Here is a 19014-nt window from a genome sequence, read left to right as displayed (position 1 = left end):
AAGGAGTCTCCTTCTTCTACAAAACTAAAAAACGCAGGTTGACAAGCCCAGAAGAGATTGGGAAATTTACGAGAAGGTACAAGGAATTACAAGTTGAAGAAGAAGATGTGAAGGGTGCAGGAGCAGGAAGAGGATCAGGACCTAGAGATGAGTCAGAATCAGTGGAAGAGGAAGAGGAGCAGGGGAAAAGATCCGAAGAAGAAGAAGAAGACGAAGAAGGAGGTGAGGAAGAGGAAGAGGAAGCAGAAAAGGAAGACAGATTATAAGCAAACAAATAAAATTATTTAATTCGACTGCAAGATGGCGTTAAAACTATGGAATTGGAACATTAATGGGATGAATGATAAAAGAAAACGAAATAAAATCGAACAATTTCTTAAGAAGAAAAATCTGGACATTATATGTTTGCAGGAAACGCACGTGGCAAGAAGACACAGGAAAATTTTGATAAATAAGAGACTAGGGAATGAATTTATATCATCGGATAAAGAGAAAAAAAGAGGTGTTGTTTTATATATCAAAAACAAAATTGAAGCCAAACAACTCTTTAAAGATGAAGATGGGAGAATTATAGCAGTCCAGACCAAGTGGCAAGGCGAAAATTTAATAATTGTCGGGATCTATGCACCTAATGGAAATAAGACTGATTTCTACAAAATTTTGGAAGAAAAACTATTTGAATATGTAGATCAGAAGATCATAATAATGGGTGATATGAATGGCGTGGTTTCTCTACAGATGGATAGACTAAGAGAAGGAAGAAACAAAGAAGGGAAACTTCCAAAGACTTTTTTCTCAATGACTAAGAATTGTAATTTGATTGATATTTGGAGGCTCAGACACCCATTGGAAAAACAATTCACGTATTATTCAGAACCGAATCAGTCAATGTCAAGAATCGATCAAATTTGGGTTTCAAATGAACTGACTCCAAGAATTCAAAAGATTGAAATTCAACCTAAAGTAATTTCAGATCATAACCCAATAGAATTGGAACTAAAAGGATTTGAGGAAAGATCTTTCAGATGGAGAATTAACGACTATTTATTGGACGATGAAAAGATCATGGATAAGGCACGAAAGAAATTAACCGAATATTTTATGGACAATCTTAATAAAGGTACAAAGATTAGCATTGTTTGGGATGCAAGCAAAGCAGTGATGAGAGGTTTCTTCATTCAGCAGAATTCATTGAAGAACAAACTCAGGGAAAAAGGGAAAAAAGAAATTCTGAATCAGATTATGGAAAAGGAGCAAAAATTAATTAAAAAACCAAACAGTTTAAAGATTAAACAAGAAATCAAGATTTTACAGACGCAATTTTCAATTATTATAAATAAGGAAATAGAATGGAACATTAAAAGACTGCGACAGAGAAACTTTGAATATGCGAATAAATCAGGCAAATTGCTTGCATGGCAAATTAAAAAGAGAAAAGAACAGAATACAATTAACAAAATTATTGTGAATGGAGAAGAGAAAATCTCCCCAAAAGAAATCAGGAAAGGATTCTTGGACTTTTATAGACAATTATATAAGGACAAAGAAAGAAATAATGTGAAGAAAATTGAAAGATTTTTAAGAAATAAAAAGGTGCAGAAGATCCCGACAGAACAAAAAGACAAGCTGAACACCCCAATTGAAGTTGACGAGATTAAAGAGGTCATAAAGGAATTGAAGAGAGGAAAGGCCCCGGGACCAGATGGATTTACATCAGGATACTATAAGGAAATGAGCGAAGTTTTGATGACTCCATTGAAAGAAGTAATGAATAATATTTTAAAAATAAGAGAGATTCCAGAAACATGGAAAGAAGCATTTATAACATTAATTCCCAAACAAGATTCAGACTTAACACAAGTTAAAAATTATAGGCCTATTTCTTTATTGAATACAGATTATAAAATATTTGCGGGTATTTTAGCAAAGAGAATCAAAAAGATATTAATGAGTATTATCCACAAAGACCAAGCAGGGTTCCTGCCAGGCAGACAACTGAAAGACAATGTAAGAAATATAATTAACACTTTGGAATATCTGAATGCCAGGAACGAGAAGCAAGCGATATTAATGTTTGTGGACGCTGAAAAGGCCTTTGATAATATAATATGGGAATTTATGTTGAAAAATCTTGAATATATGGAGGTAGGAGAAGAGTTCTTTAATGGTATCAAGGCAATATATACAGAGCAGCGAGCTAAATTGATAGTTAACAATGTGGTTTCCGAAGATATAAAAATATCTAAAGGAACAAGACAGGGATGTCCGCTCTCACCACTGTTATTCATAACGGTTGTGGAGGTCTTTTTAAATGCAATAAGACAAAATAGTCGAATAAAAGGGGTAACAGTAGGTCAGAATGAATACAAAGTGAAAGCTTTTGCCGACGATCTGGTTATAACGATGGAAGAACCATTAGAAAGCGTTGGAGAGCTACTGGAGGAGATTGAACAATTTGGGATGGTGGCCGGGTTCAGATTGAATAAGAAAAAAACTAAAATAATGGCTAAAAATATGGAGCAGGATAAGATAGAAATATTGCAACAACAAACGGAGATAGAAGTAGTGAAGAAAGTAAAATACTTGGGAATATGGTTAACAACCAAAAACATTGACCTGTACCAGAATAATTATGTTCAAATATGGAAAGGTATAAAAAAAGACCTGGAGGTGTGGAATAGAATGAAGCTGTCCTTTTGGGGCAGGATTTCTACAATTAAGATGAACGTGCTCCCAAGGATGTTATTTTTGTTTCAGACAATCCCCATAATTAAGGGGAGTGGAACCTTCAAAGATTGGCAAAAAGTGATATCAAGGTATATCTGGCAGGGCAAGAAGCCAAGAATAAAATATAAATTACTTACAGATGCGAAAGAGAGAGGAGGCTTCGCCCTGCCAGATTTGAAACTATATTATGAGGCAGCATGTATTTGCTGGTTAAAGGATTGGATTAAGCTTGAAAACAAGGAATTATTAGATCTTGAAGGTTTCGATAACAGGTTTGGGTGGCACGCTTATTTATGGTGTGATAAGAAAAAGGTTCACAAAGGATTTGGAAACCACATCTTCAGAAACTCGTTAATAGAAGTATGGGACAGGTACAAAAGTCTTTTAGAACCAAGGGTTCCACATTGGTTATCTCCGTTGGAGGTTATGAGTGTAAAGAAAGTGAATATGAGAGGCAATTGGGCTACATATGGAGAATTGGTAATGAAGGAAGGAGGAAAATGGAAACTAAAACCATATGAACAAGTTAAGGATTATGTATATGATTGGTTACACTACTTCCAGGTAAATGAAATGTTTAAGAAAGATGCAAAGGAAAAGGGGTATATAGAAAAAGACTCTAGGTTTCAAATGGATATAATTAATAGTGATAATAAGATTTTGTCAAAAATGTACAAGATATTGTTGGAATGGTGTACGAAGGACGAAGAAGTTAAATCAGTAATGATACACTGGGCTAGAGATTTTGGATATAATATCCAATTTGATGATTGGGAGAAACTATGGAAGGAAAATTTAAAATTCACTGCATGCATGGGATTGAAGGAAAATGTGATGAAAATGTTCTATAGATGGTATATTACACCTGTTAAGTTAGCCAAAATGTACAAAATGGACAATAAGTGTTGGAAATGCAAAGAAAGGGAAGGAACATTTTATCACATGTGGTGGGAATGTAAGAAAGTTAAGAACTTCTGGGAAGGGATATATAATGAATTAAAAAAAATGTTAAAATATACTTTTGTTAAGAAACCAGAAGCTTTTCTTTTAGGAATCACGGGAAAAGAGATAAGAAGGAAAGACTGTAAGCTATTCCAGTATGCAGTTGTGGCAGCAAGAATCTTACTAGCCCAGAAATGGAAACAGGAAGAAACACCGACAATTCAAGAGTGGAGAATGAAACTAATAGACTATGCGGAGCTAGATAAACTGACTGGAAAAATAAGATATTTTAAAAATCAAAAGTTCATCGAACATTGGGGGAAGTTTGTAGATTATCTGAAAAATCTATGTGATCCACAAACAACGCTAGTGGGGTTTCAAGAAGCACTGTAAAGGTTAAGATGTATTGTTTGGGAAAATATATATTGGTAAAGGTGAAAGTTAAAAGGCAATGCAAAAAAGGAAATGCGTTATAGTTAGGAGTATATATGGATGATTACCAGAAAAACCGAAGGAAGTCTCAAAAGTGTAATCTGTGAAAATTTGGCTAAAAATGTATGATTTGTGTTGTAAACTAATAAAAAGTATATTGAAAAAAAAAAAAAGAAACCGATATAGGAGAGAGATGTTTTGTTGCAGCTGGGGTGGATGAAGGTTGTGCACAATGCAGATGCACATGGCGTTACTTTTTTCTGCACTCCTCCCAGCGGTTATTCCTCCTGTGGTCACTGCTGTGGATACACAACCTGACTGTCTCCAGGCACTGCACTCATCTGCAAGGGATTTCCACACGACAGCAACATCAGTATGACATGTAAGCCAGGGTGCTCCAGTGGCCAGGTCACAAGTATCTGCTTTTAAAGTTAGTCTTCTACTTTAGATTTTGCATGTAATATGATATGCTTCATGAGAAACCTTAATGCTTAGGTGGCTTTTTATAGTATGCTTCCACTCTTGAAAGGGTCAAGGTTTTTGTAATTGTTATACAGGCCACCCCGGATTTGGGGGGGGGGGGTTGTGTTCTAGGTCTTCACACGCATCAGTGGAGCGTGCATAAGCCCGTTCCATCCCGCTCCATCCTGCTATTCCCTGTTATGCCCCCATCCTATCCCTCCCTCCAATTACACCCCCTTTCCAAGCCACTTCTGGGTCACCATGATGCGCAGTCATGGCCACACATCAATTGGACAGGTGCAAATCGGTCATTGTCTGTACATTGGATATAGATATAGATGTAGACAAGCTTAAAATGTGAGCCAGCTCCCTATTCAGGAAATGAGTGAAGGCCATTTAGATTTTAGAGTAGATGTCCACCAACATGTAACCTGGCTCTGACAGGAACATAGGACGCTGCCTTATACCAAGTAAGAAAATTGGTTACTCTAGCTCAGTAGTGTCAATACTGACTGGCAGCATCTCTCCACAGTTTCAGACAGGGGTCTTTCCCAGCCCTCTCTCTGCCGGCAATTGAACCTTGAACTTTTTGCATGCGAAGCGTGTGCTTTACAACTGAGCTATAAGGTTGCACTTTGGAATCCTAAATCATGTAAGACCCATCAAGTGAATTAATATTAATTACCCACCAATTTTCATTCCAGAATTATGTCTCCAAAGCTCAAACTAGCTTTTATATTTCAGACATTTGTTGCATGGAAAACACACTTCTTGAAATAAATCAGTATTCGAATGTTGGCTTTAAATCATCACCATTTGTTACTAACTGCTGCTTCCTGCTTAGCTACCGCTCGCTTCAGATTCAGAGATTAGAATGTCATTTAGTGTGGGGGAGGTGAATTTGTGTTCTGAAAAGGAGGGGAAGCCATTTCCGATGCCATATTTGTATCCATTCATTCTTTTGTGTCGGGCCTGGCCTATGTAAAAATCAGAAGGTCATTTCTGGCAGATTGTCCTGTATATATTGTGGCTGATGTATTTAGGTCCTGTAATACTATTGCCAGAGTAGACATGGGGACAAGAGTTGACATTTGGATTTGTTGTAGGGTCTGGTCCTTGTTTATTTCTCTGTTGTGTTGCCTGCTCTTGCTGCTGAGTAGATGTTTTTGGTTGAGGGTGGGGTCATCAGTAAAAAAAAAAAGAGTACAGAATTGTCACCTAAGGATTGTGAGTAGTATCATTGTCCAGGATAAGCTTTAGATATCTGATGATTTGTTGTAGTGGTTTTAGCTGGGAGTCATAGGTAACAAGAAGTGCCCTGGGTCTGTTTCATAGTAGATTATTCCTTGATAGAAACCAGACAGAAGCATGTAAATATCTGCAGTAGGTTTCTGATATAAGTTGGTGCTTGTATGTCCATTATGTAGTTGCACAGTAGTGACCAGAAAGTGGATGAACTACATGGGCTGATTTAGGCTCAGATGAGTAGTGTTAAGTAGCTCAAGCCTTAGTTGAACTATATTTCACCCTTTTACAGCCATGTCAAGTTTACACCTGACAACTGGGGGTCACACTCTGTGCATCTGAAGGATCTGGTCCATGAAAGCTCGTGTTATAATAACATTTGTTAAGCTCTTTAAGGTACCACAAGACTCTTTTTGTTATTTCTGCTGCAAGAGACTCACAATACTTTCCCTGTGGAAATTATTACTGAAGGTGGTTTCACTGCTTCTCAGACTTGTACATGATTTGGCTTTTTAAAAAAACTATAAACAACTGCTTCGTTCAGCTTTGACTAATTAGATCAAATGATGCTATAGCCCTAAAGAAATAATCCACTTTAAAACTGACATTGATTTGGCAGATATATATTAGTGTGTGTGTTTTTTCACTTGTTTTAGCATTTCCGAGAATGGAAAGGACAGGCAAATAAAGAGATCTGCTCTGCCATCTGTAGTTTGAGATTGTCTTGCCAACAACACATGTAGCTTAAAAGTGTTCATTAGTAGCACACAACAACAAAAAAGGCTGTAAAAACCTATTTGCATTGGAGGTGCTATGAAAAAGAGAGACTAATATTTGGAAGTTAGAACATTTAAAAATTATTGGGCCAGCCTGGACTGTTATGGTCTCCACATATTTTTTTATAAGGAACAGTTCAGTGCAACTTTGAAGGTGTAGGCATGTCCCATTCTCACTTATGGCTTGCAGAACAAAATTACTAATTTTACAGCAAGGGCTGAACAGAGGAAAAGAGTGGCTGGGGTCCATTAATTAAATGTGATTCCAAATGGTGTTGCAATGTTTATTTTTAATAATGTGTACTCTGTTCTTCTGCACAGCAGTAGTCACTCATACGCACAGCAGTAGTTAAAAATTCAACAAACGCAAAAGCATGAAAATTGTCAACAGAATCAATAGTTTGTTTAAAAAGGGAAACTTTTCAATTGAGTATACTGCTGCAGTGCACTTTATATGGGGATGCCTTTGAATATGGCTCAGAAATGAAAGCTAGTGCAGAATGCAACTGGGTGTTAGTTGGGGCAAGACACTCTGAGCCTATTACTCCAGCTGCAATGGTTGCCAATTCATTTCTGGGCTCAGTTCAAAGTGCTTTAAAGCCCCAAATTGTTTGAAACCAAGTTAAGTGAAAGGACAGTGTGCATCCATGTGAATCCATGTGAACCATCAGAGGTTCTGCTTATGGATCCACCAGTGGATACAGTTAGATGGGTGGCCACACGAGATAGGGATTTTTCATTGGTGGGACCCTGTTTATGGAACTCCCTTCCCGGTGAGTTTTATGTAGCACTCTCCTTGTTTTCTTTCAGAAGAGCCATAAAATATCATTCTGGTCAGCTTTTGGTTAAGATGAGCTGGGGTGGCTCATATTCAGTGTTGGGAATGAGGGTGCTGGCTATGGTATTTTTATGTAGTCTTGGTATCTCCTGATTGTCTGCCTTATATATAAGGAGTTAAATTATGTATTCGTTTTAATTACGTAGTTCATAATGTTTTATTGTGTTGTGATTTTTATTGCGAGCCACTTTGGGAGGAGCTGTGATCCTGAAAAGCAGCATAGAGGATGTCAGTATAAATGAATAAGCAGAGAAATAGAATTGGTAGCAGAACACAAATAGGGGAAACTAACCTAACTTTTTGGAGCAGAGTTGCAGCGTCACATACAGGGTGCCATGGCAGAAAATGCACTCTCTCATGTTGCCACAGCCTTGGCTCAGAAACCAATGCATTGTTAAAGGCATGGTTTTTAGGCAAAATATTTATATGGGATCATATGAGAAGAACTTCTAAAGATTCACAGTTTGAAAGAATGAAAACAGAATTTGAAAGAGCCTTGCTTACTAGGGCAGAGTTAAATAACTAATGGAGAATATTATAAAAACATCAATACATAGGAACATAAAATTGAAAGGGAAAAGATTTGTTACATCATTTTGAGTATCGTCAGCCAATATGAGATAGCTCACCGCAGTATATTCTGAAGTCCTTTATTCAGTCTAATTTGAAATTGCCCAAGCAGTGGAACTTCTAACTTTTCCCTTGAGGAAATCTGCCACAATTTTAAAGAGCTCGCTATCGAGAGATGTTATCAGACATTTAGCCTAAATTTTGCTCAGATTTAAGCCAGCACTTCTAAATCGGTCTCTTGGGTATTTACTTTTTAAGCTACATGTAAATTGCCATTACAATCCTTTTAACCGCTATTTGGAGATACTAGCTCCAGGACACATGGGTAATATATTTAAGTGACAGAGGCTGTGTTCATGTGAACAAAAGCAAATATCATTAGGTCCTTCAGTAGGAGTTAATCAGAAGTCTGTGCCTTCCGTTTGGTGCTGTTCATGCTTTGTATACCTAAATGCATTCCTAACTTGCCCTCCACCCAAAAGAGAATATAGAAATGATGTGAAGGGTGGGATCATGTTTTGCACTGAGCACACCCAGGATAAAAGCAGGATCCCACATCCTACAAGCCATATGTTTAATGTAACATATTGGTGCTGAGGTTTGTTTGTTTTTTGGAAAGGATATAATCTTGTTGGTGGCTCCAACAGAACAAGCTTTTTCAGTGTTTGCATCATTTCATCACTTATACAGTGGTACCTCAGGTTACAGACGTTTCAGGTTACAGATGCTTCAGCAGGAGGCCCCATTAGCTAAAGTGGTGCTTCAGGTTAAGAACAGTTTCAGGTTAAGAATCAACCTCCAGAATGAATTAAGTTCTTAACCTGAGGTACCACTGTAGTCTGTTCCCATTTCTTTTACCAAAGTTTGTGGCCCTTCTTGTTTTCCTCATTTGGAGGATACTTTCATTTTCTAAAGGAAGCCTTCTTGCCTCTAATAATTTCCTTAACTCTGTCTGTTGACCACATTGTTGTCCTCTTGGCCCTCCTTGTACCTTTCCTGATCTGCAGTATACATATTAGCCGAGCTTCTATTATTTTGGTTTTGAATAACCACCAAGAATTATTGAAGGATTTCAATCTCTTCCTTTCATCCTCCTTTCTACCAGTCCCATTTTGAGGAAATTTCTTCATTTGAAGGACTCAGTGCATAAGTCATCATTTCCCACTCCATCACAAACCCCATAAATGTAGATTGATGATAGGAACCAAAATTATAGTTCCATTGACAGCCATAAGCAGGGATCCAACACAAAATGTACAGAGGGAGAGGAAGGAGGGAGGAGCTGCCGTAAACAGAGTTACAGCATGTAGCTGTCTTGACTCTAGAATTCAGAGAACAAAAGAGGCTTGGGCTGGAGTTTTTCTCCCTTGGAAATAAATCTTTTGAGAATTGCAAGCTCTGGTTGTGAAAGAGTGTGCTGCCTTTCTATATGGCTGCCTATAGCAGTTTCGGTTTCTTTGTCTACATCATTCCCTTTTGCCACTAGACATTTGAATTCATTTCTGTAAAGCAGTGGTTTTCAGTCAGTGTGCCATGGGACCCTGGGGTGCCTTGAATGATAGTCAGGGATGCTGCGGGCAACACTGGCCTCTGTCCCTCTTTTCTTCCCTCCCTCCTCTGATACCCTCTCACATCTCTGCCTTCCAAAGGCTTGCACAGCTGTTTACTGCAGCAGCCCTGGCTATAAGCTCCACAGGCAAATGGTACTTCTGGGAGGCACCTTTATTAGGGGGGGTGGAGAGAAGCTCAGAGACCAGGGACAGCAGCAGCAGCTGCCTGGAGGACTCCCAGGGAGAGGTGAGAGAAGAGGAGGCTGAGGGAAGCCTCCACAAGCAAGGGTGTTCAAAAAGGGGTGAGGGACTGCCAGCTCTACAGGCAACAGATGACATAACTGGGCTCCTGAGCCCCACAGGGGTGCCGCAGAAAGAATGTAGTTGGTTAAGGGAGCCATGGACTCAAAAAGGTTGAAAACCTCTGCTGTAAAGTTTTCTCCATTATCAGTGCTTTAAGGGGGGATTTGATTTAATTGCCTTCCAGTTCTGGAATATTTGATATTTCTGATATTACATGTACTGTGCAAGCTGAAGAGGTGGGCATCTAATTTGTACAAGTAGAAAGATTCTGTCATGTATTTGTTTTCTTCACTGTACAAAACTAATGACCCTGCTGAAACTAGAAATGAGGATTAAAATGGTATTCAGCAAAAGGAAAATAAATTAAGCCAAATTGGACATAGTGAAGGCTTCTGTTATAGTTGGATGCTGTGGTCAGAAAATATATTATTGTAAAGAGGGATTCATAGACTACAGCATCATGTGGTCTATAATAAAATATCTGAGGCCTTACCACTCCACTGACAGACATGAAAATGTCAAAACAAAACTCATCAATGAAAACAAAAGGCTTAGGAAAGCAGAATATTTTCTGGATTGTCTTCCATCTCCACCTCCCTGCAATGTTAGTGAATACATATAGATCAGACCATGTGGTGAGCATGATTAGATTTGAATGTACCTGCAGGGCTGTTATGGTTGCCACTGCCAGCACCCTTTGGGAAGAGTTGCTTTTTAAGCCTGACTTAATACTCTGCACAAAAGAAGCAAGCTGAGTCAACTGATCACACACTCTGAGCTTTAATTCCATGTATGGGGGCTGTCCGTGGTGCTGAAATGGCAGTCAGCTATGCAGAAGCAAAATTACCGTATTTTTCGACCCATAGGACGCACTTTTTCCCGTCCAAAAATGAAGGGGAAATGTGTGTGCATCCTATGGGGCGAATGCAGGCTTTCGCTGAAGCCTGGAGAGCGAGAGGCGTCGGTGCGCACCGACCCCTCTCGCTCTCCAGGCTTCCCGCAGATCTCAGCAAGCCGTGGGAGCCTGCGCCGGGCTCCCGCTGCTTGCGGAGAGTTGCCTGCATGACGAAGGCTGGGCACGCTGAGCCCAGTGCCCCCAGACTTCGCACAGCTCTCCGCAAGGCGCGGGAGCCCGGTGCTGGGCTCCCGCTGCTTGCGGAGAGTTGCCTGCATGACAAAGGCTGGGCGCGCAGAGCCCAGCGCACCCAGACTTCGCGCACCTCTCCGCAAGGCGCGGGAGCCCTGCGCTGGGCTCCTGCTGCTTGCGGAGAGTTGCCTGCATGACAAAGGCTGGGCGCGCTGAGCCCAGCGCACCCAGACTTCGCGCAGCTCTCCGCAAGCCGCGGGAGCCCTGCGCTGGGCTCCCGCGGCTTGCAGAGAGTTGCCTGTTCTGGGGGCTGGGGTCGGGGGAAGCTCGGGCTTCCCCCGACCCAGCCCCGCGCCTGGGGGAAAAATAATTTTTCCCCCTTTATTTTCCCCCCAAAAAACTAGGTGCGCCTTATGGGGCGGTGCGTCCTATAGGGTGAAAAATACGGTACTTCCAAAGTTATTCCAATGCTTTCTTAATCTCACTTTTTGTAAACTGAGAATGTTTTCCTACTCAACCAAATTTTATCTGAAGTTAAGTACATGTAATAGCTAGAAGGTTTGTTTACTATATATATATAAAATTGGTCCTGAAAAAAACCCTATGATTTAAGATACTCACATTCTACCTTGACATTTATTCTGTGTAGCCTGTAACCCCATAGAGTTCCTATACTGCGTTGAGGTTTCTATGCTATAAACTAGTGAGGTGCAAATGAATTTGGATGCCCATACTTGAGTTATATAACAGGGCCAATATTTCTTGCTGAAGTCCCAGCTATTGAAGACTGGCACATCCACAAATAATTAATGAACTGGCTAAACAGGCAAACATAATCACTGGTAGCAGCTAACTCTTTTGGATTGAGATGCCTTCTGTTAACTCAGTGAACATAATCATATATTGTTGTGAATAAAATCAGCCCACGGCAGTGTGTGGAGTCTAAACAATAATAGAAAAAAGCTGTGATGAAAGTCCACCTAGAAAAAAACAAAATACTACAGTTGTAACAAAAGGTATCATCTTACCAACTGTTTTATTCTTTGAGCTTTGTGTACAAATGCTCCTGATTAAACTGAATTCAATTGCATACTTAAGCACTTTGCTTAAGAAGATTATGAATTGGGCCTTTTATAATGTATGTCTCCTAATCAAACAGACACAAGTTAGTCATGCAGCTATGATTAATTCTGTGCTGAGTTTTTTATTTCAGTTGAGAAACAGCACTTTTTTCTTACAAATGAAAAAATAATCTAAGCCAAAATACTGGAAGGACCCCATTACCATAAGCATAGTACTTCTTTGGTACCAAATATGTTTGAACCTACGATCCACTGGGTCTGTTCTAGACCAATATTGTACATTATGACCAACAGTGGGCCTCTAAGATCTCCAATGTTTTACCTAGAGATGCTAGAGGCTGAACCTGATGCCCTTTGTGGGTGAAGCCGTTTTCCCACCGCTGCACAAAAGTTGTTTCTTCAAGGTGTCCTTTGTTTTTTGTAGTTTTTGTCAGGTTCTCCAAATTACACTGTATTCCTCTTTCTTAGAATCCTGCTGCCAAATGAGGACGCTGGACAGTGGGATAGGAACCTTCCCTCTTCCGGATTCAGGAAACCGCTCGACTGGACGACACGTTTCTAAACAAGAACTGGATTTAGAAGCTGACGTTTTCATATCACCTGCACAAGGTTTCCCTCCGGCTTCTTCTGAGAAAGCCAAAACCCTTGAGCGAGAAGTGCCTTCAACAGCTAATAAGGACCAGGGATCTGTGGAGAGCATAATAACACATTCAACATCAGATCCTGCCATGACTGCTAAGGGTGTACAGACTTTTCAGAGTCACCTTCCAAAGCCAGCTTCTGCAGGTAAAATGACAGTTGTACTGGAAATTAGAACTTTTGTGCCCTGGTGCCTGTTCCCATTAGTGGAGACCTGTACTAATGACATTGGATGAAAGACATATGAAATGTACAGCTGAAAAGACTCTTCAAGTCACTGCAGAAGGTTAACAAGCTGGAGACTGCACTGACATGGAAATCTTGTTAAATAAAATACTAATCTATAAAAAAAATTGCTGTATGATACACCATGTCTATAAGCAGCCCAGTGATAAATTTAAAGCATACACCAGGAATGTTTACCAAAAACAAGTCCAAGAGGCTTCAGAAATGTCACAACTTTTGCTTCCTAAATTTTCTTTAAATATAGATATGACAGTATTGTGAAAGTTAAACAGCAGTTGCTTTGCTAATAGAATGTGGTGACTTCTGATGAATGTTGGAATGAAATTTTCTTCCAATGAAAGGACAGGTCCCCATGATTACTCCTGTAATATGATGTTTACATTTTCAAAGTTAATATACCACAGTCCCAGGGATTAATGGACTGCTGCCCTCTTGTTGATCAGCATGTGTTGAATCCCTATTAAGTTAGTTGAACTTTAGTGGTATTTAAGTCCTGGTATCTTTTTACATAGATTTAAATGGGACCTAAGTGTAACTAACGCTATCCAGCTTGATGTGTCAAACCTTTCATGCAATATAATAGACATTTTATCATAATCAGGCTGGCTACTACAAGGGATGCAAGCCGTGTCATGCTTAGCTTATATTAAGACACCCACTGCTTGTTAAGTGTAGTTGTTGAGAGTCCTGTTTAATTCATGGCACTGTTAGGGTGGTTTAGAAAAGAGGAATATTTTGTAAAGCATGGATGTGCTTACCTTATTGACTCCAGAAAACTGTAGCATGGCAATGACACTTCAAAATCATGTGCAGAGATACTAGTGGATAGTACAGTTTTCAGACATTGTCCAGGGGTACATACTTACAACATAAAGCTTGAAGCAACCTAACAATAAATGTAAGTTTTTGATAACTATGAGTACAACACAGGGATACATCACTATACAAGGAGCACAAAATGCTGGAAATCCAGCTAGGGAGCATGTGCCCTTATATATAAAACATATAAATCAGTAACAACATGGAATAGAAGTGGCATACCAAGTCCCCAAATCTTCCATTTGTTGTTCTTAGGAGTACTTTTTATTATATGTATACTCAGTATAGTTCCTAATGCATAAAGCTATTCATTTGTTGCATTATGTATGGGGTTCAGGGCTGAAAAGATACCTTTAGAATGAATGCTTGAAGCACAGCAGCGCTTGTCTTTGTTGTTGTATTGTCTATTTCCTCCTACTCCCCTGCATTCATCAGTACCAACAGTGGTTTGCCTGAATGCTTACCATATCCCTGACTTTCAGAACTTCACTCAAGGCACTGTTGTGATCATGGAGATAGCAGCTTACTTTAAGAACTGAGGGCTAGAGAAGGAGGGAGAAATCTATTCCAATGTTGCCCTGATGGTCCTTCAAAGTGGCTTCTGAATGAAATACAGGCCAAGATGCTCAAGGCTAGACTCCCCACCCTCATGGTTGCCTGCAGGCCATTCTCAACACATTCCTCATGCTTCCTCCTCTGTTCAGCTCTCCAGCATTCCTGTGGAAAGCCAGCCCCAGGGAACCAGCTTAGTAGATAAATTTAGGGCAGAGAGTACTAACATCCCCTTTTCTTCCCTTCATGCTTTTACTAAGCAGTGGCAGCTTTGGGTAGCTCATGGAGGAGGCAGTGACTGTGGGAACACTAAGCCATGCCCATCAACCATGCTGCATTTTCATGCATGGATAATCCCACCCTTTCCTCAACACTCCAGACACATAGGACACAACAGTCAGGGCCCACAAAGGCTAGAAAAATTGATCTGGACAAGAATTCTAGGAATGGACACACGAAAATGAAATGTAAAAATCTCATTTCTGCACACAAAGATAGGGCTGAAGTGTTCTGATTGGAAGAGGAAAGCAAAGGAGAGTATCGTACTTTTTCGTGTATAAGACTTTATTTTTTATTTTAAAAGTATGTTAAAAATTGGGGGTTGTCTTATACACAGTGCATAGAGGGGCTATGGGATTGGTTGCTGCTGCGAGCCTAAAACCAGTGGTGTGTTATTGGTGGCTGCGGCAAGGGCTGGTGTTGATTTGCTGTTGTTGCGGCAATAGGGCGGGCAATTGGCGACCTCTGCTGGCAGTGGGACAGAGGATAGGTGGCTTTTGTGGCGCATGTGAGTGATAGCATAGGTCAGGTGGTTGAGCAATTTTCGGTAATACCCCCCCCCCTTTTAAAAAGCTCAACAACTCTGGGCAATCTCACCCCATTTTCTTAATATGTAGCCCCCCAAAATAGGGGTCATCTTATACACGGGGGCGTGTTATACACGGAAAAATATGGTAAGTTATCAGCTTTCTCATGTATATCTTTCCCCAGTCCCTCTAGAATTAATGTATTTTATTAATGATCAGCTGTATTATGTTCTGCCTTATGAGAACCATGTGTCAAAATCCTATCTTTTCTATACATTAGCCATGTGACTTCTGTTAGAGATGCATTAGTGATTAGTCAAATGGGGAAAGTAAAGGCTTGTGATAATGAATTAGATAAGGCTAGCATTGCTTAATCCACAACCCCAAGGTAATTTGAAGCACCTTGGGGTTGAGCCAATATAATTATTATCTTTAGGAACCCAAAATCAAGGTACCAACCCATTATTTGAATAATAACTGAGACCATAATTTTATTAATTGTTATTGTTAATAAAACAATATTTAAAGTTAAATTGAGAAATCTTTAAAGACAGCCATCCAGTCCTGCAGCATGCAAAGAACACCCAGATCTATGCAAGGATGACAGATACAAATCCAAAGCCAAGCAATTATATAGACATTTAGGACAAGACCTGTTGAAACATTCTGTATTCTCTGGATCATTTGAAGATCTGGACCAAAAAACTTATCTCCGCTGGAAGGACCAGCCCAAGACATTTTGCTGCCTGAGGCAAATGACAAGATGGTGGAGCTGGCCTTGCCAGCCTGTTTAAACAAGGTAGTTGATGTAACCTGTGAGACATTTGGCTAGTTCCCATGTCCCTGCCTCCATGTTAGGACCAGGACTCACCCACTTACTCTTCCATTAGATGGGAATAAAATGAGTCTGCTTAGATCTTGTTAACTTCAACTCGACTAAGTTCTGAATCAGGCTTTCTAAGTGCTTCATAAAGGAGAGGTGGCGGGGGGGACTCATGCAAAAGGACCACCGTAATATGTTTAGCCTGCATAACTATGAAACGGAATCACTCTCTACCCCCCTCCCATATCCATGTGAGAATTAGAGATTTGGCTGAAGTCTATGGCAAGTGTACCAAATAATGTTTTGCTAATGTGTCAATATTTAAATTGAGCAAAAGAGTAAATAGGCAGCATTAAAGATTCTTGTGAGTTTATGTGAAGTATTCTAATTAAACATGTTGGAATTTAGTTGATTTAGCAATATTCCCAGTGCAGTTTTGCACCGTAGTTATAATGGAATGCAAACACACAAATTGTACACCCTTCATTGGAAACTCCCCTGCTCATTTCAAATCAAAGCAAAAGAAAAGATATTTTTAATTCATGTTATTGTGTGTGTGTGTGTGTGTTAAAAAGTGTATTGTTAATTAATAACACAACTAAGGGAGATTCAGAAGAGAAATCTTAGTTATAGATTATATGCTACATGCTTGGATAGCTACATGTGTGACCTCAATTCAGCAGTGTGCTATGCAGTAGACTTCATGATTAAACACTGTCATTATAACAAATTGAATAGAAACTGCAAGCACTGAATTGCTTCATAAGAAGTCAGTAGCAATAAGATTGTCCTGAACTTAATGCTAATATTCACTGCACCAGGCTTCCAGGGTTTGTTTCTTAATTAAATTGTCTTGAAGGAATGTAAAAAAGTAGTATATAGCAGATTGGGAGGTCAACTTTCCCATTCTCAAATTTTATCATCTGACCCATCTCCCCCATCTCCTCCCTCCCCCTCTCTCATACACACACACAACAATTATCAGTGAATTCTACAAACACAGTGGATTTACTTGCATGTTTGTTCTACACAATGCTGTTTCAAAAAGAAAGAAAGAAATGAGTTGGCTGAAAGCATTTGTGCTGAGATATTTTTCTTAAAGTCTGCCAGTTTAAATTATTGGCCCATGGTCAGGGATGGTAGAAATCATAGTCCAACAACAAACAACATGTGGAGGACCACAGGTACCCTACTCCTGATCTAGGTCTATCTGTATTTACCCTTCCTGCCACCCAAACACATTGGGAACTGAAAGAAACTGTGGGAAATGGAAAGAACGGTTTCTGAACCCTTCATGTCACAAAAACAAGGGGTGACATTGAACTGTCCACCCAGTGTTCTTTACTCATGAGTTATTTACATGGAAGTGCAAATCCATTTTACTGGAATCATAATTGGGACCTGTGTGAGATGGGGCCTGTGTGGGATATGTTGCACAATCTATTCCTCATTATTGCTAGCTAAATAAATAAATATTTAAAATTTAATTTAAAAAAATGTATACATGAAAACCAAATCCAATAGAGGTTCGTAAATGTTTTCTGGGCTATTTAAGGGATGTGGCTCTGGAGACTCATTTCTCCTTTTCCTCTTCTGTCCAGTGGATGTCTCTTCCCCATTTACTAGGTAACCATTTCAGATATTGCTTTCCTAACACATTAAGCAAAGCTCGTCTTTATAGAAGTGCAGTGCATTCAGGGTGGATCAAGTGAAAGAACTTGACCCTTTCATGGAAATGGAATCAAACGCTATTTTTCACACTCTGATGTTCAAAATCTTTTGCTGCTACTTTCTCTTACCCAGGAATAATGAGCCCTGTGAAAAAAAGTGGACAAGAAGAGAGTTCTCTGACTTCTGTATCATTAAAGCATTCAGAAAAAGAAAAATGTGGCAACAAGATGTTTCCGGATTGGAGCAGCAAAAAAGCTATTAAAGCCAAGGTACAAATGAAAGAGGCAAACCGGACACATATATAATTTCCTTTAAGTAGCTCAGGCAACAGACAATGGGGCTATAGTTTCGTTTTGCTCTACCTACATGTGAAGTAGGTAGAACTGTATGCTTTGCATACAGAATGTCCAAGTTTGAATTCCCAGCATCTCCAGATAGAACTGGGAAAGACTCCTGCCTGGAACCCTGGAAAGCTACTTCCAGTAAGAGTAGACAGTACTGAGTTAGAAGGACCAATGGTCTGAGTTGGTATAAAGCAGGTTCCTGTGTTCCATTTTCTCATGAGTGTGACTGGCCCAGGCCACCAATGGGAAGCAAGTATCAACCAATGCAAATGTTAGATTTTGGGTACCAGGAAGAGTAGTAAAGTAACCAGATTGCTAAGTACTTTGTGTAATATTAGTCTAACAACCTAACAGAAATAACTTCATATTCAATTATCACCTTCCATCTAATGATGTATTGTGAGTATTCGTAATTAACAATAAACTGTGTGTGTTTTACCCTTTAATTTGCAGACTGTATAAATAAATTGGTAATTATTAGGACAACAATAAGTTTACAGAGGAGGAATCTTTGACATAAGAGCTTATAATATGACTCCTTAAGAGATGAAGCCCCCACACCAAACTTTTCTCTTTTTTCAAATTATTTTTATTTATTTTCTAAATTATTGCAGATCAAATCAAATTCATTTAATTTAATGCAATTCCCCCCCTCTTGCCCACTGATGTTCATCCATCAGTATCTCCATTCCCCCATATTCCTGTTAGGCAGTGGCGTAGCGTGGGTTGTCAGCACCCGGGGCAAGGCAAGTAATTTGCGCCCCCTAATCCGTGGATTTGCGCCCCCTAACCCTAACCCCCAGATGTTGCGCCCGGTGTGCCCGGCCCCCCCTGCACCCCCCACGCTATGCCACTGCTGTTAGGAACATAGGAAGTTGCATTCTACTGTGTCTGGCCATTGGTCTATCAAGCTCTTCCACCTAGAGATGCCAGGGATTGATGCTGGGAAACGCAGGTTGGAGGATATTTATTTGCTGAGATAATGCCTTGCTCAATCCTCAAATGTAATGGCAGGTAAATGTTCCAGTCTGAATTCTTGTTTGTCACCACTCATAGATCACCTTTTCTCAAATGCTTTGTTATGACATAAACCTGAGAAG

At 39.7% G+C, this 19014-nt stretch overlaps 1 protein-coding gene across 8 annotated transcripts in view; it reads left to right on the top strand.

The window, feature by feature from the left end:
- Window positions 1–19014, top strand: part of NCKAP5 (NCK associated protein 5) — a 558169-nt gene that overhangs the window by 489010 nt on the left and 50145 nt on the right. For all 8 annotated transcript variants that reach the window (XM_053405165.1, XM_053405156.1, XM_053405178.1 and 5 more), the window contains 2 exons: window positions 12483–12800; window positions 17703–17839. In XM_053405165.1, coding sequence (XP_053261140.1) covers window positions 12483–12800; window positions 17703–17839 — 455 coding nt within the window. The remainder of the gene's footprint in view (window positions 1–12482; window positions 12801–17702; window positions 17840–19014) is intronic.

This window comes from Podarcis raffonei, chromosome 1 (assembly GCF_027172205.1).
Source record: "Podarcis raffonei isolate rPodRaf1 chromosome 1, rPodRaf1.pri, whole genome shotgun sequence".
Lineage (NCBI taxonomy): Eukaryota > Metazoa > Chordata > Lepidosauria > Squamata > Lacertidae > Podarcis > Podarcis raffonei.
The sequence above is the reverse complement of the archived record's forward strand: the minus strand, read 5'-3'. Positions and strand labels throughout refer to the sequence as shown.